The following is a 25489-nucleotide window of genomic DNA, read 5'->3' as shown; positions in this document are numbered from 1 at the left end:
GCAATGCATTCCACAGGCCCACCACTCTCTGGCTGAAGAAGTGTCTCTGCATTTCTGTTCTGAATTTACCCCCTCTAATTCTAAGGCTGTGTCCACGGGTCCTAGTCTCCTCGCCTAACGGAAACAATTTCCTAGCGTCCACCCTTTCCAAGCCATGTATTATCTTGTAAGTTTCTATTAAATCTCCCCTTAATCTTCTAAACTCCAATGAATACAATCCCAGGATCCTCAGCCGTTCCTCATATGTTAGACCTACCATTCCAGGGATCATCCGTGTGAATCTCTGCTGGACACGCTCCAGTGCCAGTATGTCCTTACTGAGGTGTGGGGACCATAACTGGACACTGTACTCCAAATGGGGCCTAACCAGAGCTTTATAAAGTCTCAGTAGCACAACGGTGCTTTTATACTCCAACCCTCGAGATAAATGACAACATTGCATTCACTTTCTTAATCACTGACTCAACCTACATGTTTACCTTTAGAGAATCCTCAACTAGCACTCCCAGATCCCTTTGTACTTTGGCTTTATGAATTTTCACCATTTAGAAAGTAGCCCATGCTTGTATTCTTTTTTCCAAAGTGCAAGACCTCGCATTTGCTCACATTGAATTCCATCAGCCATTCCTGGACCACTCTCCCAAACTGTCTGGATCCTCTGCAGCCTCCCCACTTCCTCAGTACTACCTGCCTGTCCACCTAACTTCGTATCATCAGCAAACTTCGTATCATCAGCAAACTTGGCTAGAATGCCCCCAGTCCCTTCATCCAGATCATTAATATATAACGTGAACAGCTGCGGCCCCAACACTGAACCCTGCAGGACACCGCTCGTCACCGGCTGCCATTCCGAAAAAGAACCTTTTATCCCAGCTCTCTGCCTTCTGTCAGACAGCCAATCCTCAATCCATACCAGTAGGTCACCTCCAACACCATGGGCCCTCACCTTGCTCAGCAGCCTCCCGTGTGGCACCTTATCAAAAGCCTTTTGGAAGTCCAGATAGATCACATCCACTGGGTTTCCCTGGTCTAACCTACTTGTCACCTCTTCAAAGAATTCCAACAGGTTTGTCAGGCACGACCTCCCCTTACTAAATCCATGTTGACTTGTTCTAATCCGACCCTGCTCTTCCAAGAATTTAGAAACCTCATCCTTTCAAGGACCTATGAACCTGCACTCCAAGGTCTCTTTGTTTAGCAACACTCCCTAGGACCTTACCATTAAGTGGATATGTCCTGCTAAGATTCGCTTTCCCCCAAAATGTTGCACCTCACATTTAGCTGAATTAAACTCCATCTGCCACTTCTCAGCCCATTGGCCCATCTGGTCAAGATCCTGTTGTAATCTGAGGTAACCATCTTCACTGTCCACTACACCTCTGATTTTGGTGTCATCTGCAAACTTACTAACTGTACCTCTTAAGCTCGCATCCAAATTATTTATGTAAAATGACAAAAAGCAGAGGATCCTGCACCGATACTTGTGGCACTCCACTGGTCACAAGCCTCCAGTCTGAAAAACAACCCTCCACCACCACCCTCGTCTTCTGACTTTGAGCCAGTTCTGTATCCAAATGGCTAGTTCTCCCTGTATTCCATGAGATCTAACCTTGCTAATCAGTCTCCCTTGGGGAACCTTGTTGAATGCCTTACTGAAGACCATATAGATCACATCCACAGCTCTGCCCTCATCAATCCGCTTTGTTACTTCTTCAAAAAGCTCAAATCAAGTTTGTGAGACATGATTTCCCATGCACAAAGCCATGTTGACTATCCCTAATCAGTCCTTGCCTTTCCAAATACATGTAACATCCTGTCTGTCAGGATTCCCTCCAACAATTTTCCCACCACCGAGGTCAGGCTCACTGGTCTATAGTTCCCTGGCTTGTCCTTACCACCCTTTTTAAACAGCTTTTGAAAGTTCTTGCCTAATACCGTCAAAATTGGCCTTTCTCCAATTTAGAACTTCAACTTTTAGATCTGGTCTAATCTTTTCCATCACTATTTTAAATCTAATAGAATTATGGTCGCTGGCCTCAAAGTGCTCCCCCACTGACACTTGTCACCTGCCCTGCCTTATTTCCCAAGAGTAGGTCAAGTTTTGCACTCTCTTTTGTAGGTACATCCTCATATAGAATCAGAAAATTGTCTTGTACACACTTAAGAAATTCCTCTCCATCTAAACCTTTAACACTGTAGCAGTCCCAGTCTATGTTTGGAAAGTTAAAATCCCCTACCATAGCCACCCTATTATTCTTACAGATAGCTGAGATCTCCTTACAAGTTTGTTTCTCAATTTCCCTCTGACTATTAGGGGGTCTATAATACAATCCCAATAAGGTGATCATCCCTTTCTTATTTCTCAGTTCCACCCAAATAACTTCCCTGGATGTATTTCTATAATGCTATCCCTCATCAAAAATGCCACTCCCCCTCCTCTCTTGCCTCCCTTTCTATCCTTCCTGTAGCATTTGTATCCTGGAACATTAAGCTGCCAGTCCTGCCCATCCCTGAGCCATGTTTCTGTAATTGCTATGATATTCCGGTCCCATGTTCCTAACCATGCCCTGAGTTCATCTGCCTTCCCTGTTAGGCCCCTTGCACTGAAATAAATACAGTTTAATTTATTAGTCCTACCTTATCCCTGCTTGCCCTGACTGTTTGACTCAGTTGAGTTTTTCCAACAATCAAGAATGGATTCATGGTCAGCCTTAGACTATTAATGTCAGCGTGTGTATCCAGGAAAACAAATTACTCAGCAGCATTATAAAGATTACTTTCAAACATGACTCGTTACAGAATCTCAATTTTCAATTCATTTCACACGTTTCCCCAAAGTTACATCACAATCAGTTACCTGTCTGATGGATTGCATGTGTTTGTATTCATACTGAACAGTCAAGCAACCATTTGGCATCAACAATGAAGTGTGCTGAGATAATAAAATCCATAACTAATGTAAATCCAGATCAAATGCAGGTTTACATCTAATATTTTTAGCTTTACAACTTATTTTAAAATGTTGATCAATTGTAACCAATCCAGTGAAATTTAAAATTCCAGTATTAAACTTGCAAATAAAACAGCTTACCTCAGCGGCTTGCCAAAGGATGTCTACATTCTTATTCTTTCTTGCATGAACATTTTGGCCAAGAAATCTCAATAGTTCAGGCAGACACGTCTGACTCCGGGATCGAGGTAAACCTATAGAAAATATTTTTATGCAGATATAAACAGAATAAAAGCAGGAAGCACTGATGCTATTATTTGTGGAATGTGTTTTACACCATCTACAGGTTGTTCATGCTGTACATTCACATTCATCAAACTAGCTAGCACTAGATAGGTTTGTGACCTCAGCAATGTGTAATATAAAAATGTACACTTCAACTTACATCAGTCCTTTCTTGATAGAAGTCTTTTGTTTGTAGTATACCTAACAAATAAGCTATAGTTTCAGCTTGTAAAAAAATGTACGAGCTACCTTGAAGTAGAACGTGTAGACAAAGTATAAGTTATGGAAGTACTGTGGTGCAGGATATTTTCAAAAGTGGAAATCATTATTAGATTAAACTAATAAGTTTTCAGTAATGTAAGTTTTATAAATCCATAGGATGCACACCAAACTCACTAAAAAGTGAAGTTATATGATAATGTCTTACTGTGTGGGATTAGATTTAAACTTAAATCAATTAAAATTTTTTAAACCATTGGATGATTTCATGAAATTCATTTACGTTCAGCGAGTACCCCAATATCTGGCCATACCAGGAACTGCTTCCTCTCTGACACAAGACCAGACTGGGAAGGGGGGTGATGGTGATAGCGGTGGGGGGAGGGATGTGGAGAAGAATGGGTGCTTTGCGAAAAGTGGGTAGCAAGAAATGGGGGGTGAGAACACAAAGTGACTGCAAAGTCAGGGTGGTGCAGAGAGACCAGTGGCGGGGAGGGGGCACTGTAGTGTTAAGAGGTGATAAAGTGGAGAGAGCATGAGGCTGCCAAGCTGACTGTAGGACAGGACAGATGATTCTCAAAGGCTGCTGAATCTTGAAATAAGCCTGATTCAATTCAAATGCGTGAGAATTTGAAAGCAACACATTTTCTGTTTCAAGCCTCTAAAGGTGAATTTCAGAATTGTAACAAAGCAAATTCATGTACAGCTTATTTAATTTCAAATACAGGACTCAATATTTCATAACCTTTACTTATTCCAATCTGCAATTTTCTTTCGAGACTTGAGACAGAAAAATATTGTTGTTTTCAAATTCACAAACAAATATATGAATTGAACTAGGCTTCTTTCAAGTTTCAGTAACCTTTCAGCATGGACTATAGAGCAAGTTATTTTCTCAATAATCTTCCTTCTCTTAATCAGTGAGTCACAATACAATAAAGAGTATTACAATTCATATCTACACATACTTACAATCATCAGGCAAAACCTCCTTAAACTGCTCATAGTAGGAGTTCAGACGGCCCAAACTCTCGGCATTAATTACTTCTTGTAAAGATGTGTCTCCAAACCTAACCCAGATAAAATACAGTGTAAATATCAAAAAACGTGAAAAAAACTGGGATTTTAAGAAAACTCATGTCAGTGCAACAATTTCATTGTTTTGCACTACCCAAGCCATCTTACAAACGAAAACTAATCGGGCAGATTCATTTTAAAGCAAATCTCTAACAATTCTCTGCTAGTACTTGCAAAATACGTGTTGCTCAGGGAAAGATCTTAATCAGGTTCTCTCCTTTCCAGTTGGTGTACTTGCTACTTTAGTACTAAGCTGGAATTGAGAACTTGGGAGCAAACGTTGGATTGTCAACTCCCCCCAAAGTGTCTTTCAGAGTTTTCATTAATATTATGCTTGGAGCTGCAGCTTTTTCTTTAGCTTAAGAACATAATTGACGGAATAATGAAAACGATGAGACCTGGGTGAGAAGCAGGCCATTCAGCCAATCAAGTCTGCTCCTCTAATCGATGAGGTCATGGCTGATCTGACAATCCTCAACTCCAGTTCCTGCCTTTTCTCCCATAACCCCCAATTTCCTGGATTAAAAATCTCTCAGCCTTCACAGCTCTCTGCGGTAAAGAATTCCACAAATTCACTACATTAAAGAAGAAATTCTTCCTTATCTATCTTATAGTTTTAACATGACTTTACCAAATCTGATTATTGTAGCTCTCTGCAATCTTTCTCCATTTAAATATTATTCAGCTCTTCTTTCTTCCAGCTAAAGTGTATAACCTCACATCTTCCCACATTACATTCCATCTGCTAAGTTTTCACCTAATTGCTTAAACTATCTACAGCCTTCTATAGTCTACCATCTTCACCACTTACCTTCCCACCAACGTTTTGTCTGCAAACCTGGCTAAAGTATATCCATGGGATTTGATTTATTGTTGCCACAGGTACAAAGATATAGTGAAGTGTTATTTTGCGACCTTCAAGCAAATTGTAGCTTACAAAATGCATCAGGTTGCAGAATAGAGTGCAGAATATAGTGTTACAGAGCAGAGAAGGTACAGAGATCACCATTCAAGTCATTAAAATATACTGTAAATATTTATGGATTCATTGATCCAACAAGAATCATTAGTCGCAATAGTTTTGCAGTCCAATTGCAGCAACTTAATAACAAACAGCAGCATTTTGCAAGCAGCCTTCATGCATAAATCCTAAAAGCAAGCATACAGGTTCAGCAGTAATGAGGAAGGCAAATGGAATAATTGGCCTTTATTTCAAAGGAAATGGAGTATAAAATTAAGGTAGTCATGCCAAATCTATACAAGTCACTGGTCAGATCAGTGAACCTTAGGATATTGTGAGTATTCCTGTGCACCCAAAATCCATGTGGTTGACTCTGCCTTTACCCTTTACAGATTAAGCCCTTCATGAAGAAGGGCTTATGCCCGAAACGTCGATTCTCCTGTTCCTTGGAAGCTGCCTGACCTGCTGCGCTTTTCCAGCAACACATTTTCAGCCCTTTACAGATTAAGTCTGGAACGATTTGTGCAATGGGAATTACTGATACAGCATCTAAGCAACTATGCTACACAGAGGTGATTCACCATCCCATAAGGTTTAAAAATGAAAGAAAATATTGGAAATGTTCAGGAGATCTATCAACATCTGAAAATCCTATTGCAGACTAATGCTTTTACCCTTCATTAGAACCCAGTGATTAAACATGTGAAGTACTGAGAGCATTGGGTGTCGCAAACATATTCAACATTTTCTGCTTTTAAATTTCCAGCACTCTAGTTTTTTTTCCCCCCCCCGGTTATCGCTAATCTTAAGAGCTGATGACTGCTTTGTAAAGTGGTTTAGCTTGTTTGATAGCAATACTTACTTTTCTGCGAGTGTTTGCTGCTCATTGATACCCACATTAAATAGCACTGGCTGCACTCGAAGTAACATTCCACTCTGTATTTCCCGAGGTAAGGCATCAAACATAGCACCAGGTAGTGGTATTCGCACATTAAATCCATCTCTGTAAAGAGGAATATAGCTTAGGGATTTTACAAGCAAAGTAAATGTTTCAAAACTAAAAACCTTTGACATTCTTTCAGCCCACAAACAGTACTGTATAAAAAAAAACTGCACACAATAGATAAATGCTTAAATAAAGTACAAAATGTCAGTGCTAAAATAGTCAATAGAGGAATATGATATGAGCATTAAAAACTGATCAATAGTAACAGATGCGCACATTTTTAGTCAACCATAGATCAGCAAATATTAGAGTTGGGAACAGCGCCTTTTCAAATTCTTTTTTGGAATGTGGGGATTGCTGACTGCGTCAGCATTTATTATCCATCTCCCATTGCCCAGAGAGCAATTAAAAGTCAATCACGTTGCCTTGGATCTGGAGTAACATGTAGGCCAGGCAAAGATGGCAGATTACTTTATCAAAAGGACATTAATGGATTGATTTTTATGACAATCAACATTGACAACAATGTAACCATCAGGCTAGCTTTTTATTTTAGATTTTTAATTGATACATATTTCACATTCTGGGCTTCAAAGCCACATTCCCAGAATATTAAACTGGGGCTCTAGATTAATAGTCCACTGATATGGTCGCCATACTATAGGATTAATAGGCCACAGTTTTGGTCGCCATACTATAGGAAGGATGTGGAGGCACTGGAACGGGTGCAGAGGAGGTTTGCCAGGATGTTGCCTGGTATGGTAGGAAGATCGTATGAGGAAAGGCTGAGGCACTTGGGGTTGTTTTCATTGGAGAAAAGAAGGTTTAGGGGTGACTTGATAGAGGTGTACAAGATGATTAGGGGTTTAGATAGGGTTGACCGTGAGAACCTTTTTCCACGTATGGAGTCAGCTATTACGAGGGGGCATAGCTTTAAATTAACGGGTGGTAGGTATAGGACAGATGTTAGGGGTAGGGTCTTTACTCAGCGAGTCGTGAGTTCATGGAATGCCCTGCCAATAGCAGTGGTGGACTCTCCCTCTTTATAGGCATTTAAACAGGCATTGGATAGGCATATGGAGGATAGTGGGCTAGTGTAGGTTAAGTGGGCTTGGATCGGCGCAACTTCGAGGGTCAAAGGGCCTGTACTGCGCTGTATTCTCCTATGTTCTATGTCCTATATTCTATTTACCCTTGCCAACTCCTAAAACAAAACCTTTTTTTGGGGACGCCCCTCAGTTTTCCCCTTATCGACAAAAAAAGAGTCACTAGTCAGTTCAATCTTTCCACGTTAATGAGAAATGAAACTCGAAGCTTTGATGCGACCACACATCAATGTGTCAAAACTACCCTATCCCCAGAAATCCCAGTCTAATCCATGTAATTTAACATGGCCAATCCACCTAACCTGCACACAGCACAGCAGGTCAGGCAGCATCTAGGGAACAGAAGATTCGACGTTTCGGGCACATGCCCTTCTTCAGGAATGAGCAGAGAGTGTTCAGCAGGAGTCCCTCCTCCCTACCTTTTATCTTCTCCTGCTGAACACTCTCTGCTCATTCCTGAAGAAGGGCATGTGCCCGAAACGTCGAATCTTCTGTTCCCTAGATGCTGCCTGACCTGCTGTGCTGTTCCAGCAATAAAGTTTCAGCTTTGATCTCCAGCATCTGCAGACCTCACTTTCTCCTGGGTGAATAACCAAACAATCTCATCCATCAGGAGGACAGTGGGAAACTTTAACACTGATTGGCTGAGACAGTAGAAGGCCCAGCCCACTCCTACATGTATATAACGTGCGGGGATTACAATCTGTGTGTGTGCCTCGTGGGAAGCCATTGAGGTAACACCCGGTTCTGCAGAATTGAATAAATAGTTTTGGACGAACTCCTCCGTGTCTTTGTTCTTGGGAAGGGAAGCAGAGTGCCTGATGGGGGGTCGCAGAGTCCCCTATCTTGCACACATCCACCACTTCCTCTGGCAACTCATTCCACACATGCACCACCCTCTTCAGAAAAGGTTGCCCCTTAGGTTTAGGGTGAGAGGGGAAAGATATAAAAGCAACCCATGCCCGCTAGTTCTGGATTCCCCCACCCCCAGGGAAACGACTTTGTCAATTTATCCTATCCATGCCACTCATGATTTTATAAACCTCTATAAGGTCACCCCTCAGCTTCCGACACTCCAGCGAAAACAGCCACAGCCTATTCAACTTCTCCAACGCTGGCAACATCCTTGTCAAGATGTTCTGAGCCCTTTCAAATTTCAGACTTGCATGCAATATTCCAACAGTGGCCTAACCAATGTCCTGTACATCGCAACTTGACCTCCCAACTCCTGTACTCAATACTCTGACCAATAAAGGAAAGCATACCAAACGCCTTCTTCACTCTCCTATCTACCTGCGAATCCACTTTCAAGGTGCTATGAACCTGCACTCCAAGGTCTCTTTATTCAGCAACTCTCCCTAGGACCTTACCATTAAGTGTATAAGTCCTGCTAAGATTTGCTTTTCCAAAATGCAGCACCTTGCATTTATCGGAATTAAACTCCATCTGCCACTTCTCAGCCCATCTGATCAAGATCCCATTGTAATCGGAGGTAACCTTCTTCGCTGCCCATTACACCTCCGATTTTGGTGTCATCTGCAAACTTACTAACCATACCTCTTATGCTCACATCCAAATCATTTATATGAAAAGAAAAGTAGTGGACCCAGCCCCGATCCTTGTGGCACTCCACTGGTCACAGGCCTCCAGTCTGAGAAACAACCCTCCACCCACCACACTGTCTTCTACCTTTGAGTCAGTTCTGTATCCAAATGGCTAGTTCTCCCTGTATTCCATGAGATCTAACCTTGCTAAACACTCTCCCATGGGGAACCTTGTCGAATGCCTTACTGAAGTCCATATAGATCACATCCACCACTCTGCCCTCATTACTCCGCTTTGTTACTTTTCAAAAAACTCAATCAAATTTGTGACACACGATTTCCCATGCAGAAAGACATATTGATTATCCCTAATCAGTCCTTGCCTTTCCAAATACATGTAACATCCTGTCCCTCAGGATTCCCTCCAAAAGCTTGCCCACGACCGACCTCAGGCTTACTGGTCTATAGTTCCTGGCTTTTCCTCACCAGCCTTCTTAAACCACGTTAACCAACCTCCGGCACCTCACCTGTGACTATCGATGATACAACTATCTCAGTGAGACCCAGCAATCACTTCCCTAGCTTCTCAGTTCGAGGGTACACCTGATCAGGTCCTGGGGATATATCTACTTGTATGCATTTCAAGACATCCAAGACACTCAGCACTTCCTCCTCTGTAACATGGACATTTTTCAAGATTTATTTCTATTTCCCCACATTCTACATCCTCCATGTCCTTTTCGATAGTAAATACTGATGCAAAATACTTGTTTAGTATCTCCCCCATCTCCTGCGGCTCCACACAAAGGCTACCTTGGTGATCTTTCAGGGGCCCTATTCTCTCCCTAGTTACCCTTTTGTCTTTAATGTATTTGTGATTCTCCTTAACTCTATTTGGCAAAGTTATCTCATGTGCCTTTTTTGCCCTCCTGATTTCTCTCATAAGTATACTCCTACTGCCTTTATACTCTAAGGATTCACTTGATCTATCTTGTCTATCAGACATATGCTTCCTCCTTTTTCTTAACCAAACCCCAAATTCTTTAGTCATGCAGCATCCCCTATACCTACCAGCCTTTCCTTTCACCCTAACAGGAGTATACTTTCTCTGGACACATTATTTCTGACGGCTTCCCATTTTCCAGCAAACATGTGCCTCCAATCAGCTTTCGAAAGTTCTTGCCTAATACTGTTAAAATTGGCCTTTCTCCAATTTAGAACTTCAACTTTTAGATCTGATCTATTCTTTCCATCACTATTTTAAAAACAAATAGAATTATGATCGCTGACCCCAAAGTGCTCCCCCACTGACACCTCAGTCACCTGCCCTGCCTCATTTCCCAAAAGTAGGTACATCCACATACTGAATCAGAAAATTTTCTTGTACACACTTAAATTCCTCTCCATCTAAACTCTTAACACTATGGCAGTTCCAGTCTGTTTGGAAAGTTAAAATCCCCTACCATAACCACCCAATTATTCTTACTGATAACGGAGATCTCCTTGCAAATTTGTTTCTCAATTTCATTCTGACTATTAGGTGGTCTACAATACAATCTCAGTAAGGTGACCATCCCTTTCTTATTTCTCAGTTCTAACCAAATAACTTCCCTCGATGTATTTCCAGGAATATTCTCCCTCAGTACAGCTGTAATGTTATCGCTTATCAAAAACACCACTCCCCTTCCTCTCATGCCTCCCTTTCTGTCCTTCCTGTAGTATTTGTAACCTGGAACATTAAGCTGCCAGTCCTGTCCATCCCTGAGCCATGTTTCTGTAATTGCTATGATATCCCAGTCCCATGTTCCTAACCATGCCCAGAGTTCATCTGCCTTCCCTGTTAGGTCTCTTGCATTGAAATAATAGTTTAATTTATCAGTTCTATCTTGTTCTCTGCTTTGTCCCTGCCTATCCTGACTGTTTAACTCGCCTTTGTTCTCAGATGGATTTCTTTCCTCACTATCTCCTTGCGTCCCACGTCCCACCTCCTCGACCCCCCCCCCTTACTAGTTTAAATCCTCCCGAGCAGCTCTAGCAAATCTCCCTGCCAGTATATTAGTGCCCTTCCAATTTTGGTGCAATCCATCCTTCTTGTACAAGTCACTTCTTCCACAAAAGAGCTTCCAATAATCCAAAAATGTGAATCCTTCTCCCATACACCAGCTCCTCAGCCGTGCATTCATCTGCTCTTCCCTCCCATTCTTGCCCTCACTAGCTTGTAGCACTGGGAGTAATCCAGATATTACTACTCTTAAGAACCTCCTTTTTTAAATTCCTGCCTAACTCCTTGTAACCTCCCTTCAGAATCTCAACCTTTTCCCTTCCTAGTCGTTGGTTGTAATGCGTACAATGACTTCTTGCTGGCCCCTCTCCCCCTGAGAACATTCTGCATCCTCTCTGAGACATCTTGATTCTGGCACCAGGGAAGCAACACACCATTCTGATTTTTTGCTGCTGGCCACCAGATATGTCTATCTGTACCTCAGACTACAGAATCCCCTAACACAATTGATCTCTTGGAACCCGATGTACCCCTCATTCCATTACAGCCAGTCTCAATACCAGAAGCTTGGCTATTCGTGCTACGTCCCCCTACAACACCCCCTACACTTTCCAAAACAGTATACTTGTTTGAAATGGGGATAGCCCCAGAAGACTCCTGCACTAACTGCCTACCTCTGACAGTCACATAGATGGGTTAACTCCAGGAAAGGTATCTGTGACTTTTCCCCCTTCCTATAACTGTCATCCATCACATCCCCTTGCTCTTGTAAATTCCTCATTACCTCTGTCTCTCCAACCGATCCATTCGATCTGATAGGATTCGCAACTGACGGCATTTATTGCAGATATAATCCTCAGTAATTCGTAAACTCTCCCGAAACTCCCACATCCAACAAGAGGAGCATATTACTCTACTAAAGGCCATTTTTGCTTCTTTCAATCTACAGACCCAGAAAATAGCTCTTATTTTTCTACAAAACACTGCTCCAGGTTAAATTAATACTTATGGCTTATGTTTTAAGTTTAATCAAGAGGCATATCTCAATAATACATATAATCAAGAAAGAACCCACTCTACTCACCACTGCACACTTACTGTGAGTAAAATATCCACTCGTCTGTTTCCGTGCTGTGACCTCAACTTGACTCCTCTCAACTCCCCAAACCCTGTCCACCATCTACAAGGCACAAGTCAGGTGTGATGGAATACTCCCCACTTGCTTGAACAGATGCAGCTCCAACGCCACTCAAAAAGCATGACACCATCCAGGACAAAACAGCCCACTTGAGTGGCAGCACATCCCAAGCACACAGTTCCTTCACCACTGATGCTGAATAGCAACGGTATATACACTATCTACAAGATGAATTGCAGAAGTTCACTAAAGATCCTAAGACAGTACCTTTCCAAACCTACGACCACTTCCCTCGGAGAAGCCAAGGCAGCAAACACTTAGAAATACACCACCACTTGCAACTGCACCTCCAAGCCACCCAACATCCTGACTTGGAAATATATCATCGTGTCTTCACTGTCACTGGGTCAAAAATCCTTGAATTCCCTCCCTAACAGCATTGTGGGTCAACCTATAGCACATAGACTGCAGCGTTTCAAGAAGGCAGCTCACCATCACATTCTCAAGGGTGATTAGGAATGGCAATAAATGTTGGCCAGCCAGCGATGCCCACATCCCATGAGTGAATAAAACAAAATCACCAAGATTCACCACCACATACACTTCACTTATGATCCCCACTGGTCAATATAACTGTGAAGGCATCTCAATGTGGTGATTAGTTGACATATTGTTTTAAATTATGTTTTTTCATTGGTTCTAGTCAGTTTAAGTTGCTGCACCTCACCATCATCATCTCTTATCATTTTTCACTGATGTCAGCGAGCAGTACTAGTACCAGCAAGCAGCAACTCTGTACCAACTAGCATCTTATACACCTGGACCATTCCGCTGAGAGCGCCGGCAAGTGACTGAATGAATGCAATAAAAAAGTGATCACTAAGATGGCCTTATAGCTGCTTAACAGTGGTCTGAATTGAGCAGCAATAGATAAGGGAAGTTACTCGCAGTGAGCAGTTACAGTAAGTATTTGGGGAACCGATCAAATAATGTCATACTACTAAGAGAAAGTTCAATTTCCAATAATTCTAGAGCATAACATGATCTATTTACCAATACCACTGCACAATTTTCAAGGAAACATTAATTGTAAACACTAGCATGAATGTTACTTTTCTTGCAATGGTGGCATACAAGGACATACATAGGTTTTTAATTTTTCACTTACCATTGGAAAATACATCTATCACAAGCTATTCCAGAAAGGAATCCCTCATTACTTACCGGTTTCCAGTAATGACAGGAAGCATATCAACTGACGAAGCAGACATAGCTTGGATTACTTTAAAAGTCACGTTTCGTAAATCCATAATTCCTGTGCTCATATCTTCGAGCATTGCAAGTTCCTCCCCTACATAAAGGACATTATTAATGTTGGGATGGGGAGTCATGATCACTTTGTTAATTCTTACCTACCATGGAAAGAATAATCAAGTGGCCAAAGAAACATTTTTACACAAGACTATTTACTAAACACTTCTAGCTTTTTAAAAATATTAATGCTTAATTTATTTGGTTATAATATGAATCTTGAGAGAACACCTTTTAATGCAAAGTTCGTTCTTAACTTGTTTCTAGAAAAAGATGTATTCCATGAACAAAGAGCCAGTGCCCATTATTGAGAGTGCACACCAAGCTATTTACAAGGTAGTACAGTACAGAGTGCGACAATACACTGAAGACACTAACAGTGCCAAGCAGCGAGAAAGTGATTACATAATGTGAATACACATACTAAGGTGATTACTGAGTATTTCGAGTAAAATTTTCTGAAATGGTTTCACAGCTGTTTTACACTTGTTTTCACTCTTTTTAAGTACCCACGTATTGAACAAAAACTATCACAAGCACTAAAGCTCAGGGAAAAAAAACTAAGAGTCACAATAAAGGTTGGATTATACAAGATGTTGAAAGATGGTGGATCACTGATTTTATGCAATGATAAAATGTCTCATGGGACAAAGTTCTCATGATTAAAAAATGAGAGACAATTTTCAGCCAGTTATTGGATTGAGGCCTTATATTTACTGTAACAGAATGGAGGCAATACCACGATAGATGTTTCCACCTAAACTAAGTACTAAATACCTTAGGGTATTTAAAATTTTCAAAACTGGCAGATGGCAGTCTTACAACAAAAATCTGACAACACAAATAAGATTATGTCCTACCATATGTACTTAAAAGACCTTCAAATTGTGCCAACAAGCCAATGGTGTAAAGCTGGCGCAAAAATCCGTCATCACGAAGGCAGTTTCTTAGTTTAATAATAAAACCACAGATCAGGGCTGTCAGCTATATTGAAGGTAAAAACAAAAATATAATATTCAATTAAAAGTATGACAGAGTTATCAGGAAACATGCAGGATCTTATTTCTTTCCTTTTTATGGCACAATTCATTTGAAATCCTCTTAAGCAGAATAGTCAGTACCACTGACCAAAATGTCCTGCAATAAGTAGAAAGGTCTTTTCAGCAAAAAGACAATAACTTCCCACCTAAACTACATAAAGTAAACATGTTTTGCCTTCTAATGAATCCTAGAATGTCAATTATACACAAGTCTAACAGTGAAAAATGTTACAGGATGTGAATTCTCTTTTAAGAATATATTTTTATGCATCAACACATAGATATTTTTGCTAATACAAAAGGTATCAGAAACAGCTAATAAGTTGAAATTTTGCTTGAAAGGAGATTTTTTTTATGACACCCAAATCAAGCTTATTTATACTTCGAGTAGGAGATATTTCTGGGCGGCATAGTAGCACAGTGGTTGGCACTGCTGCCTCAGGCAACTCTGTGCAGAGTTTGGACATTCTCCCAGTGTCTGCGTGGGTTTCCTCCAGGTGCTCCGGTTTCCTCCCACAGTCCAAAAATGTGCAGGTTAGCTGAATTGGCCATTCTAAATTGTCCATAGTGTTAGGTAAAGGGGTAAACGCAGGGGAATGGGTCTGGCGGGGTTGCTCTTCGGAGGATCGGTGTGGACTTTTTGAGTCGAAGGGCCTGTTTCCACACTAAGTAATCTAATGTAAACAGATTTTTTTAGGTCCATGTTGCAACAAGTTGGTGAGCTGGAAAACTGAGTCACACAGTCAATTTTTGCAGCTTTTAGCATTATGGTTATACACAGCATTGCTAGAGGCCTGGTAGGTTTAATTAAACAATATTCGTGGTAGAGGAGGAGACAGGCAAAGAAAAAAAAGACACTGGCCACAAAAGAAAAAAAGCTGCATCTGTATACAAACTTACAGTTTGGCAGAAGACCACGTCTCTGCGGTACTGGATAGTTAAGTCCATTGCTATAGTTGGAGCATTGTCCTGCATTAGTAGAAATACCATAGCTTTCTTTGCCTTGTCACTCATCATAGCTACGCAATCAGTGAGTGTGGTCAACAGAGGATAAAGTGCTTCACTCCATTCACCTGTTAAACAGTAAAAGACCAATTAAATTCAATATCTGGGTTTGAGGAAACAGAACTATCACAGAAACTGAATTAGTGACCAACAATTTTGACTCCCTACTATTAGAATATGGAATTGTACAAAATCTAGTGTAAGGAAGTAAGAAACACAAACATCTAAATGTTCTGCATCACTGACTGGTGATTTAACTTGTCTCACCTTCCACCCCATCTCAGACATCCCCTTTGTTCTTTTACCACAACCCCTTCCTCAACAAAGAGCAGTGTAAACAAGTTAAGGACAATTTTAAGTAACCGATAACTTAAATTTGAATCTATCACTTAAAAAAAAATCAAACTTGTTTTTAAAAGTTACAGTAGGCAATTTGCAGGCATGAGCTTTACATATTGGGTGAAAGTGAGGACTGCAGATGCTGGAGATTAGAGTCGAGAGTGTGGTGCTAGAAAAGCACAGCAGGTCAGGCAGCATCTGAGCAGCAGGAGAATCGACGTTTCGGGCAAAGGCCCTTCATCAGGAAGTTAAGTGTTGGGGTCCACTTCAACCATTTTACACAGGATAAAACTGCTCAAACAATAACATTTCTAGATATCCTACAAATGCATCCACATTCATTGTTATTTCTGTCATATTAGCACTATCATATTTTAATCAAATCTTTTCTTAAATTGATGGTGAAATAATTGTTAAAGGCTAGCTGCTATAATTCACTTTCAAACGAAAGTACCTACACATCACCGGTTTTATAATTTGGAATAATTTGGAAAGACCTCATTCTTTGGCTGTTGTTCTAAAACAACAGCCATTGCCAAAAAAAAATTAAACATTGCCACTTAGATGTACTGCAGTCTGGATACAAAATGCAAAAGGTGAGAGTTTGGACTTTAGTTATAATTAATACTCAATTCTAACGTTCTAGCACCCATATTTCAGCTACATTACTGGAGAAGAAATTAAATTAGTACAGAAGGGTTGAATTGCTTAATTGGGCCTGACTGATCTTGTTATTTTACTCAGTTTTAAAAAACCTGTTCTGCACTGAAATGCTTATGTAATCAAAATCCTGGAACAACTTCTTAATAGCACAACGCAGGCCCACACGAAACAGACTCCATCAAGGTGACAGCTCATTATCATTTTCTCACTGGCAATTAGGGATGAACAATAAATGCTGGTCAAGTTAGCAAAGTCTAAATACCCTTAAGTGAAGATTTTTTTTAAAACAAGTTCAGAGATTTTTTCCTTTGTCTGGAGGCTTGATAGGGGCAGCTGTAGGAATAAAAGAACTGTAGGAAGAACTGCTATATACAACTTCCACAATACTCAAAGCATTTTCTATTGCTACTCAAAATCTTGGAGGCTTGCTTACCTCTGTTGTATCCTCTCAGCTTTGAAGTGTTGCATTTCCATCTATAAAGCCAGTCTTCCCCATCCTAATTTCCCTAACTTTCCCACATACTTTATAAACATGTGTATTTAGTTCCTAGTCCTGATAGCTTTACAATTGTGCTTCACTAATGGCTATCATGTCATATCTTTTCAGTTGAATTTGCTCAAGCATTGATTTGTTCCTTACACAGTTAATCATGCTTAAAGAATGCTTAATTTGTTCACATCATAATTTGCCCTTCTGCTTCAGTGTTCTACTTAGGTGTTTCTTCTTTTTCTTTCATTGCCCAATCACTTTACATCTTTTAGTTTTGCCTTTACCTGAAATGTCTAAAGCACAAAATTAGTCTAATGTCTTGTCTCTTGATTATTTTGAAACTATTATTTGTACAACCTTTTCCATATAAGCCTCCCATCCCCATTCACTGGTTTAAAGTTATCTCCACCCTATTTGTCCCTTACAGTGAGCTATTAGTTCAACCGTCCTGCACTCACAGCTGGACCAGAGGTACAGTACCTTGAGGAACACCTCTTTCTCTCAGGATTCTTTCAGCCATGTGTTCACCTTCATACTTTGCTTCACCTTGTACTAAGTTGATTTGACATGGTTAGTAATTGTGACATTGTTATTTAATTTTGCCCCAAGTCCTAGTATTCGCCAAAAAAAAAAAAAAAGGCCTCTTGTATCCCTTTTCTTATGCTGTTGGTTCGAACATAGATCTCAACCACTGAAATCCTATCCTCTAATACCCTTTCCAGCCTGTTCAAGAGGTTTTGACCCTCACACCAGATAGGATTGAGTAACCTATATGGTATGGCCTGTTTAAAAAAAGGATGCTCTCTATTCTCACTTATTGAATCTTTTGCAATTATCACAGTATGCTTCCCTTCCTCCTCCTGTTGTATTTGGGCAGCATCCTGCAACAAGATGTGCCTTGGTCTATATTCTAGTGGGCTTTCCAACGACCTACACCTTGTAGTGGCAAATATATTGTGTCTGTTTCTGGGGTCTCTATTTTCTATCTTACTCATGTTCCTCATACCCTGTAATTTACCAGCCACAACAGCACTGTTCCAAACTTGCACCACTCCATGAAGTGTGTCCAAAGTTTGGAGCAATCCACCTATTGTTCCACTTCCCTTAAGTGTTGAGGCACCTCCAACCCAGGCAGCTCCTTGAGGCTAAAAGGCTGAAGTAAGCAAATTTATTGTACTTAATTGTGCAACTTGTAATGATAGAATTTCAGCATAAGTTAGAGGTTGTCAATTCGCTGGTAATGACAATAAGTTATTAAACCAATCACAGAATGGTTACAAGCAGAGGAGGCAGCCAATCACCCCATCATCTCTATGCCAGGTCCCTGCAAAATCAACGTAACTGGAGCCAAATTGTTGCCTTTTCCCCATGAACACTCCCAATGAATAATTATCCGATTCCTTTTGAAAGCCACAATTAAATCTGCCTCTCCCATATTCTCAGGCAGTGCACTGAAGGATCTAATCTCTTGTTGCATGAAAAAGGTTTCCGCACAACACCACTATTTCTTTTGCCAATCATTTTGGATTTGTGCCCTCTGGATCTCCCGAATCCTTCCACTAATTGGAAGTGTTCTCCTTCCTATTGAAGGAAAATTCTCAATTTTAACCTCTCAAAAACTAACTCTAAAAAGAAGATTTCTTTCAGTCTTTAAAATTACAACTAACCAACTCTTTCATTGCCCTTTCTTCAAGCTTTGAAATTTGCAAAGACTGGAAAGAAGCAGAATTAAACTCGACACTTTATTACAAAACCAAATTTAAAATGTTAGCTTCATAAACATGCTCATATTGAGACAAAAGCTGTAATTATCAGTTGTGATGCTCCAGAAATAACAAAAACCAATTTACTTTAAAATAGGTCAGTTTTGTAAACATCCTAGGTGAAGCATCTATGTGCAAAATTGCATTCATGGCAACCCAGATCAGGTGTGAAAAAAGCACAAATTGGCTGGTGAAAGGGCCTGGAAAACGCACATACCTTCGGTAGGGTCCTCTGCAGTGGAGTGGCAATCTGCACAGAAATGGAGGTGCACATGCATGATTAGGAAGCAGCACTTTTTTCTACTGACAAGCAGATCTAGTTGCTTTTTTCTTTGAAGTATTTTACAATGAGGTGCTTCGCACTCAGCTCTGATAAAGCAGCAAGCAAAACAGAATCAAAGAGCAAGAGCATTTCAGGGCAAGAATGATTCTACCCGGGCATTTTCCAAACACATCTTTTAAATTGCCTTACTGAAGTCGATTTCCAAAGTGGGCAAGATAGTATAGAGTCTTGCAGTGAAAGTTTTACAACATCAGCACACAATATTTTAAATAAAATAATTGTGTGTTTTGGGAACAGGAAGCTCTCACGAGAAAAATAAGTCACCCACATTAAATATATTAAAGTAATTTCAATAAATCAATAGCCTGCACTAAAGAGATGCAATGTAACATGTAACTTGAGTGAAAAACAGCTTTTATACAGCTAATATGTAACCACATTAGAGAGATATTATATATATATAAATAAAATAATGGACTTGTCACTTCAATTATAATTTAAATCGTTTGACAAGAATTTTAATTTTTCATTTTTCTGCATTCACAAACATTTGATTTTCTGTGGGCACTGACAGGTAAAAATATCTTTTTTTTAATATAAGCTCTTGGTTCATATCCACAACTTCCCTAACAGAACGGATTAGAGATCTTGTCCTAAGCACTGCCAGTGACTACTTAAACTATCTATAAACATATGCAGAAGACCATAGATTATGAAGCAACTCTCAAATTTTTCTTCCCAGGAATGTTTTGACAAATATAAACCTGTATCTTATTACTCTGATTTATTATAACTGAATGGCAAGGGGTTCTTCTATTAAAACACTATAGAGAAAAAGGGGACATCTCTAGGCGTTGGAGCAGAAATAAGCCAGTGGTCTATATCTACTCTGCTCTTAAGAAAGATTATAGTTGACCTGGTTTACCTCAACTCCACTTTTTTACCTTATCCCCATGACCCTAGATTCCCTGATTGATTAAAAATGCGCGTCTGTCAGCCTAAACTTCTGCTGCTGACAGAAATTTTCCAGGCCTTGCTGAACATAGTATGAGTCCCAGTGGATTGAAGGATTACAAACTTGATGCCGTTGTTTAAGAAAAGGCAAAGAATAACCCAGAAAAGTACAGCTTGAAGTGGGAAAACGGATGCAATCCATAATACAGGACAGAGAAAAATAAGTTAATACTGGATAGTTAACATGGCTTTATCAAGGGCAGATCATGTCTGACAAATTCAATGGAGTTCTTTGATGGGGCGACACAGACAGTGGCTGAGGATAATTCTGAGCATGCTATATATTTGGACTTCTGGAAAGCATGCAAAACTATGCACAAGTTGACTAGCAAATTAGAACTGTTTGGGATTGATGGACCCTTGGTGGTATGGATTATAAACTGGCTAAAAAGCAGGACACAGAGGGTAATAATGATGGACATTTCTCAGATTGGGCGAGTTGCAAGTGGTGCTCTCCAGGATTGAGATAGAGACCCTTGCCTTTTCAGATTTGTACAAACAACTTGGAGATGAATATTGAGGGCACAATCTCTAAATTTGCAGATGATACTAAACTAGGGAGAATACAGAATTATGAGAATAATGCTGAGCAACTTCACAGAGGCACTGACAAGTTGGTCAAATGGGCAAAAGTAGCAGATGAATTTCAGAGCAGAGAAATAAAAGATAATGCATTTTGGTAGAGAAACCCAGAGACAAGACAGTCTCAACGATACAGAACTTGGAGGGGAGTACAGGAGCCTTTGGGTATAAGTGCATAATTCTCTGAGGGTGGCCAGACAAGTCGAAATACTTAAGGCAGCTTACAGGATCCTTGGGTTTATAAGTATAAAAGAAGTGATGATATACCTCAACAAATACAGTCCTGGGCAGAGTGCAGAGAGATTTACTAGAATAGTATCAGGAATGAGGGATTTTAGATACAAGATATTATGAAGTTGAAGGCATGTACTGTACCTTTGAGAGAGAGTAAATGCTGTTCTGAACTGAGAGATTACAAGTACCTGTGAATAAGACTAGATGGCAATCTCAGAGTGTACTGGACCATTGAAAATATGTAACATTTGGGTGTGAAATGAATACTAGAGTTATGGTTGCTGTTTGGACAATAATTCAAATTTAACAAGTTTCAATTATGCCCCAGGATGTAAAAATCCAATTGAGTTTGAATTTATGGTTTTGCCAACATTGAACCAATAAGACGATCCAATGTTTGGAGGTGTATAAAATGTGTACCATTCGAAAATTGGTCAGAAACCAACTGTTGCTGAGCCAAAAAAGCATGGAGAGCTAATATCTTGTTCTCCAGGAAATAAAGAAACCCTCTCTAACAAAGGTACCTTTTCAAATGAAATAGACTCAATAAAAAGAATGACGACGACCCAGTGAGATCTTCAGCCAGAAGAAGAAAGACACAGAAGATGACAGCAGCCGTGTGGTTTAGAAATTAAGTTGATGTAATGTTAATGTGTCTTATTGGAACAACATATTGTTATAGAGTTGGAGGCAGATAATAAGCAAAAAAAAAAGAGAAAAGGGGCTTAGAATTGTGAATAGTTGTTTAATAGTCACTTTTAGAGTTAGAAAAATAAATTGATGTTATTTTCTTTAACTAGTGAATTTGGGAGTTCTCGGTCACTCGAACTTCAACAGATTACGAGGCAAAGTGAGCTTTTCTGGATTTAGTTTAATTAACAGAGGTGTTCACCTCCACATCATAACAATTTGGGGGCTCAGGTGTGAGATCTGGACAGTTTAAACAGATCCAGTCAGGGATTTGGACAAATTTGTACTGATTTGGGTACAAAAGATTTCAGCAGATTTGAACACTTGTCGATTAGTGTCCTAGATTTTTAAACAAAACATAAGTGAGAAAATGTATTTAATTTCAGTTACTTGTGGTTGGTTAAACTACAAGTGAGGGAAATGACTCAAGATTGCAAGAGTTCTGAGGTTTGAAGATGCTTCCCAAATTTGCCAAGAAAGTTTGGCAAGACAGACGAAGGACATAATTTTAGAATTAGCAAATAGGTTAGAATTAGGCTTAACGAGGCACAAAAGGAAAGCTGAAACTGTAATGGAGTTGGTCAAGCACTTCGCTGTTTCAGAGAAACAGACAAGTGCAGTAAAGTTAGAAAAACCTAAATTGCAACTGAGGCAAATGTAATGAAGTTAAATAAAGGGAAAGGAGAGCCATATTAAAGGAAAAAGAAAGGGGTAGAAGGTTCTTAGCTGAGCAGAGAGAGAGAGAGCGCGAGGGAGCGCGAAAAAAGAGAAATGGAGAGAGATCTTGAACTTCAGAAGTTGCGAATCAGTCAGGAAAGTTAACAGGATGGAGATGATGAGAGAAGGTTGTGATGTATACAAATATGTTAAAACATTGCCACACTTTGGTGAGAAAGATGTCGAAGTCTTCTTTATTCCATTTGAGAAATTGGCTAGGCAGGTGGAGTGGCTGGAGGACTTGTGGGTAATGCTAGGTCAGACTAAGCTGGTAGACAGAGCTAGTGAGGTATCTGCAGCACTATCAGATGAGGGGTCAAGAGATTATGCAGACGTCAAAAAGGCTATTTTGAGCACTTATGAATTGGGACAAGAAGCACATGTGGTTCAGAAACAAAGGAGGAACTAGGTCAGATTTATGTTGTGTTTGAAAGAATTATATGTAGTAACTTTGATAAAATTGGTATGGGCCTTAAAAATAAATAACACCTATGAGGCTCAGAGAGTTTCTTCTGCTGGTGTTTAAAAACTCACTTCCAGAGATGATAAAAATTCAACTGGAGGAACAGAAAGTTCAAGTGGTGAGAAGACTTGCAGAGATGACAGGTGAACATGCATTGGTGCATCAAATGAACTTTAGCTTCCGGCAAGAATTTCATCCTGTGAGGAACAGAACTTGGCAGGAGGATAGATCCTTCACTACAAAACAAAAAGAGTAGATCACACCAGAAATACTTTACCACAGGTGAAAAAGGAAACCCAAGAGGGTGGAGAGGAGGTGAAAGGCCTCATGTTTTCACTGTAATGGAATGGGACACAAAATTACAGTGCCAATGGTTTAAGGCAGACACTGGAAAGAGATTTTACCTAAGAGAGCGGGACGGACGGAAGGCAAGGCAAGGCAGGGAAGGCAAGGCAGGGAAGGCAAGGCAGGGAAGGCAAGGCAGGGAAGGCAGGTACAATTTTGAGAGATATGGGAGCTAATCAGTCTCTAATACTAAGAGATGAATGTATTTACACTTTTTCCTGACATGTTACCCGAGTGAGTGGTAAATTGTGGAATAGATGGACAGAAATTTAGCATTCCCTGTGTAAGATTGAGTTGGAGAGCCAAATCAAGACTGGGGAAGTAACAGAGTGTCAGTTCCAGGAATACAGTTTGTTCTTGGGAACGATTAGCAGGATTCAAAGTGGGAGTGACACCCCAGTTAAAAGAAAAATACCCTGGAATTTTTCCAGACTGTGTAGTAACAAGATCCCACTGTCAAAAATCACTGCAAGAAGCAAAAGCTAAAGAGAAAGACAAAGGAGTTGAGGTTCAGTTGGCTGACACTGATGTAATGAAAAGGTTAGAGAAGTTGGGCTCATTCGCCCTGAAGCAGACAACACGTGGACCTTTTTGATGTGTTCAAAAGTATGAACAATTTTGGCTGGGTAAAGAAGGATACTCTGTTTGCACTAATTGCTATGTCGGTAACCATGGGTGACAATTTCAAGATTGCCAGCAAGAGGAGTTAGCAGTGAGATGAGGAGAAACTTGTTACTCAGTTGTTAGGGTTTGGAATGTGCTGTCTGGGACAGTGATGGAGGTGGATTCCATAAGAGGTTTCCAAACAGAGCTGGATATATATTTGTAAGTGATGAATTTAGAGGGCTACAGAGATAGGACTGGAGAATGGGACTAGCTGGGTAGGTCTTTCGGTAGCCACTGCAGATATGTTGAGTTGCACGGCCACTGTCTTTATTATAAAAATTCTAGGATTTCATAGTATACTTAGTGACTCAACCTCTATAGCTTCTCACAGTAAAGAATTCCTTAGATTCACTTCCCTCAGAAAAATTCCCCTTCACTTGTATTAAATAGGCCTCCATGACTCAGATTACGGTCACTGGTCACAGACTCTCCCACAAGCGGAAACAACTTTTCCACATCTACCTTGTAATGATCCCTTGGAGTCACTTGTGTTTCAATAAGGTCTCTTTTCATTCTTCTAAATTCTGATGAGTATAGGCCCAACTTACTAAAGCTCTCCTTAAAAAAAAAAATCCCTCCATACCTGTAATCAACTTAGCAAACCTTTCCAGATTGCCTCCGATGCTAGTATTTCTTAGATAATGGGACCAAGACTGTTTATAGCATTCCAGGTTTGGTCTGCCTGCAGCCTTGAATACCATTAGCTTTATTTTTACACTCCATCCTTTTAGATAAAAAACAATGGTACATTTGTATCCCTATTATCTGCTGAACTTCTATGCTAGTTTTTTTGAGATTCATGCATAGGGATTCCCACATTCCCCTGTGCTGCAGCTCTGATATTAATTCTCAGCTGAAATCAGTGATCTACAACAATTGTTCCAGATTTTTAAAAAAAGGTTTTGTATAAATAATTGTCATTTCTTTTTAAATATGAAAATCAAGAGAAACGTTTCACAAAAATAAATCCATTAGAACTCCAAATATAATATCCACAGCAGAAAAAAAAATCAGAATGGATATCAGCCCTCCAAAAGATAATAAAATTCAGTCACACACAAGCTGAACATTTAACTTGTATAAAAGAATTCCATGGACTGGGGTGGCCTTATGAGGGGCATGGACAGGATGAATAGCCGTGGTCTTTTTCCCAGGGCAGGGAAATCCAAAACTAGAGGGTATAGATTAAAGGTGCAGTCACCTTGTTGGGTGTTTACTAGAGGCCCCCCAATAGCAGCAGAGATGTGGAGAAACAGATTGGGAAACAGATTTTGGAAAGGTGCAGAACCACAGTAGTCATGGGCGATTTCAACTTCCCAAATATTGATTGGAAGCTCTTTAGATCAAGTAGATTGGATGGGGCGGTGTTTGCGCAGTGCGTCCAGGAAGCTTTACTAACTCAGTATGTAGATTGTCCGACCAGAGGGGAGGCCATATTGGATTTGCACTCGGTAATGAACCGGGACAAGTGATAGGCTTGTAAGTGGGTGAATATTTTGGTGATGGTGACCACAATTCTGAGACTTTCACCTTGGTTATGGAGAGAGATAGGTGCGTGCAACAGGGTAGGTTTTACAATTGGGGGAAGGGTAATTACGATGCTGTAAGACAGGATCTGAGGAGCATAAGTTGGGAGCATAGGCTGTCAAGGAAGGA

The 25489-nt window shown here is 40.2% G+C and overlaps 1 protein-coding gene across 12 annotated transcripts in view; it reads right to left on the bottom strand.

Moving 5' to 3' along the window:
- Positions 1-25489, bottom strand: part of LOC122550870 (inositol polyphosphate-4-phosphatase type I A) — a 201258-nt gene that overhangs the window by 23589 nt on the left and 152180 nt on the right. For 9 of the 12 annotated variants that reach the window (XM_043692245.1, XM_043692248.1, XM_043692246.1 and 6 more), the window contains 7 exons: positions 19057-19089; positions 15480-15652; positions 14400-14523; positions 13453-13579; positions 6355-6495; positions 4427-4524; positions 3092-3204 (listed from right to left, as the gene is read on the bottom strand). In XM_043692245.1, the coding sequence (XP_043548180.1) occupies positions 3092-3204; positions 4427-4524; positions 6355-6495; positions 13453-13579; positions 14400-14523; positions 15480-15652; positions 19057-19089 (809 nt within the window). The remainder of the gene's footprint in view (positions 1-3091; positions 3205-4426; positions 4525-6354; positions 6496-13452; positions 13580-14399; positions 14524-15479; positions 15653-19056; positions 19090-25489) is intronic. The other 3 variants (XM_043692250.1, XM_043692254.1, XM_043692255.1) reach the window with 1 other exon arrangement.

Source organism: Chiloscyllium plagiosum, chromosome 6, assembly GCF_004010195.1.
Source record: "Chiloscyllium plagiosum isolate BGI_BamShark_2017 chromosome 6, ASM401019v2, whole genome shotgun sequence".
NCBI classification, from domain to species: domain Eukaryota; kingdom Metazoa; phylum Chordata; class Chondrichthyes; order Orectolobiformes; family Hemiscylliidae; genus Chiloscyllium; species Chiloscyllium plagiosum.
Note: the sequence above shows the minus strand (reverse complement) of the source record. Positions and strands in the feature narration are given on the sequence as shown.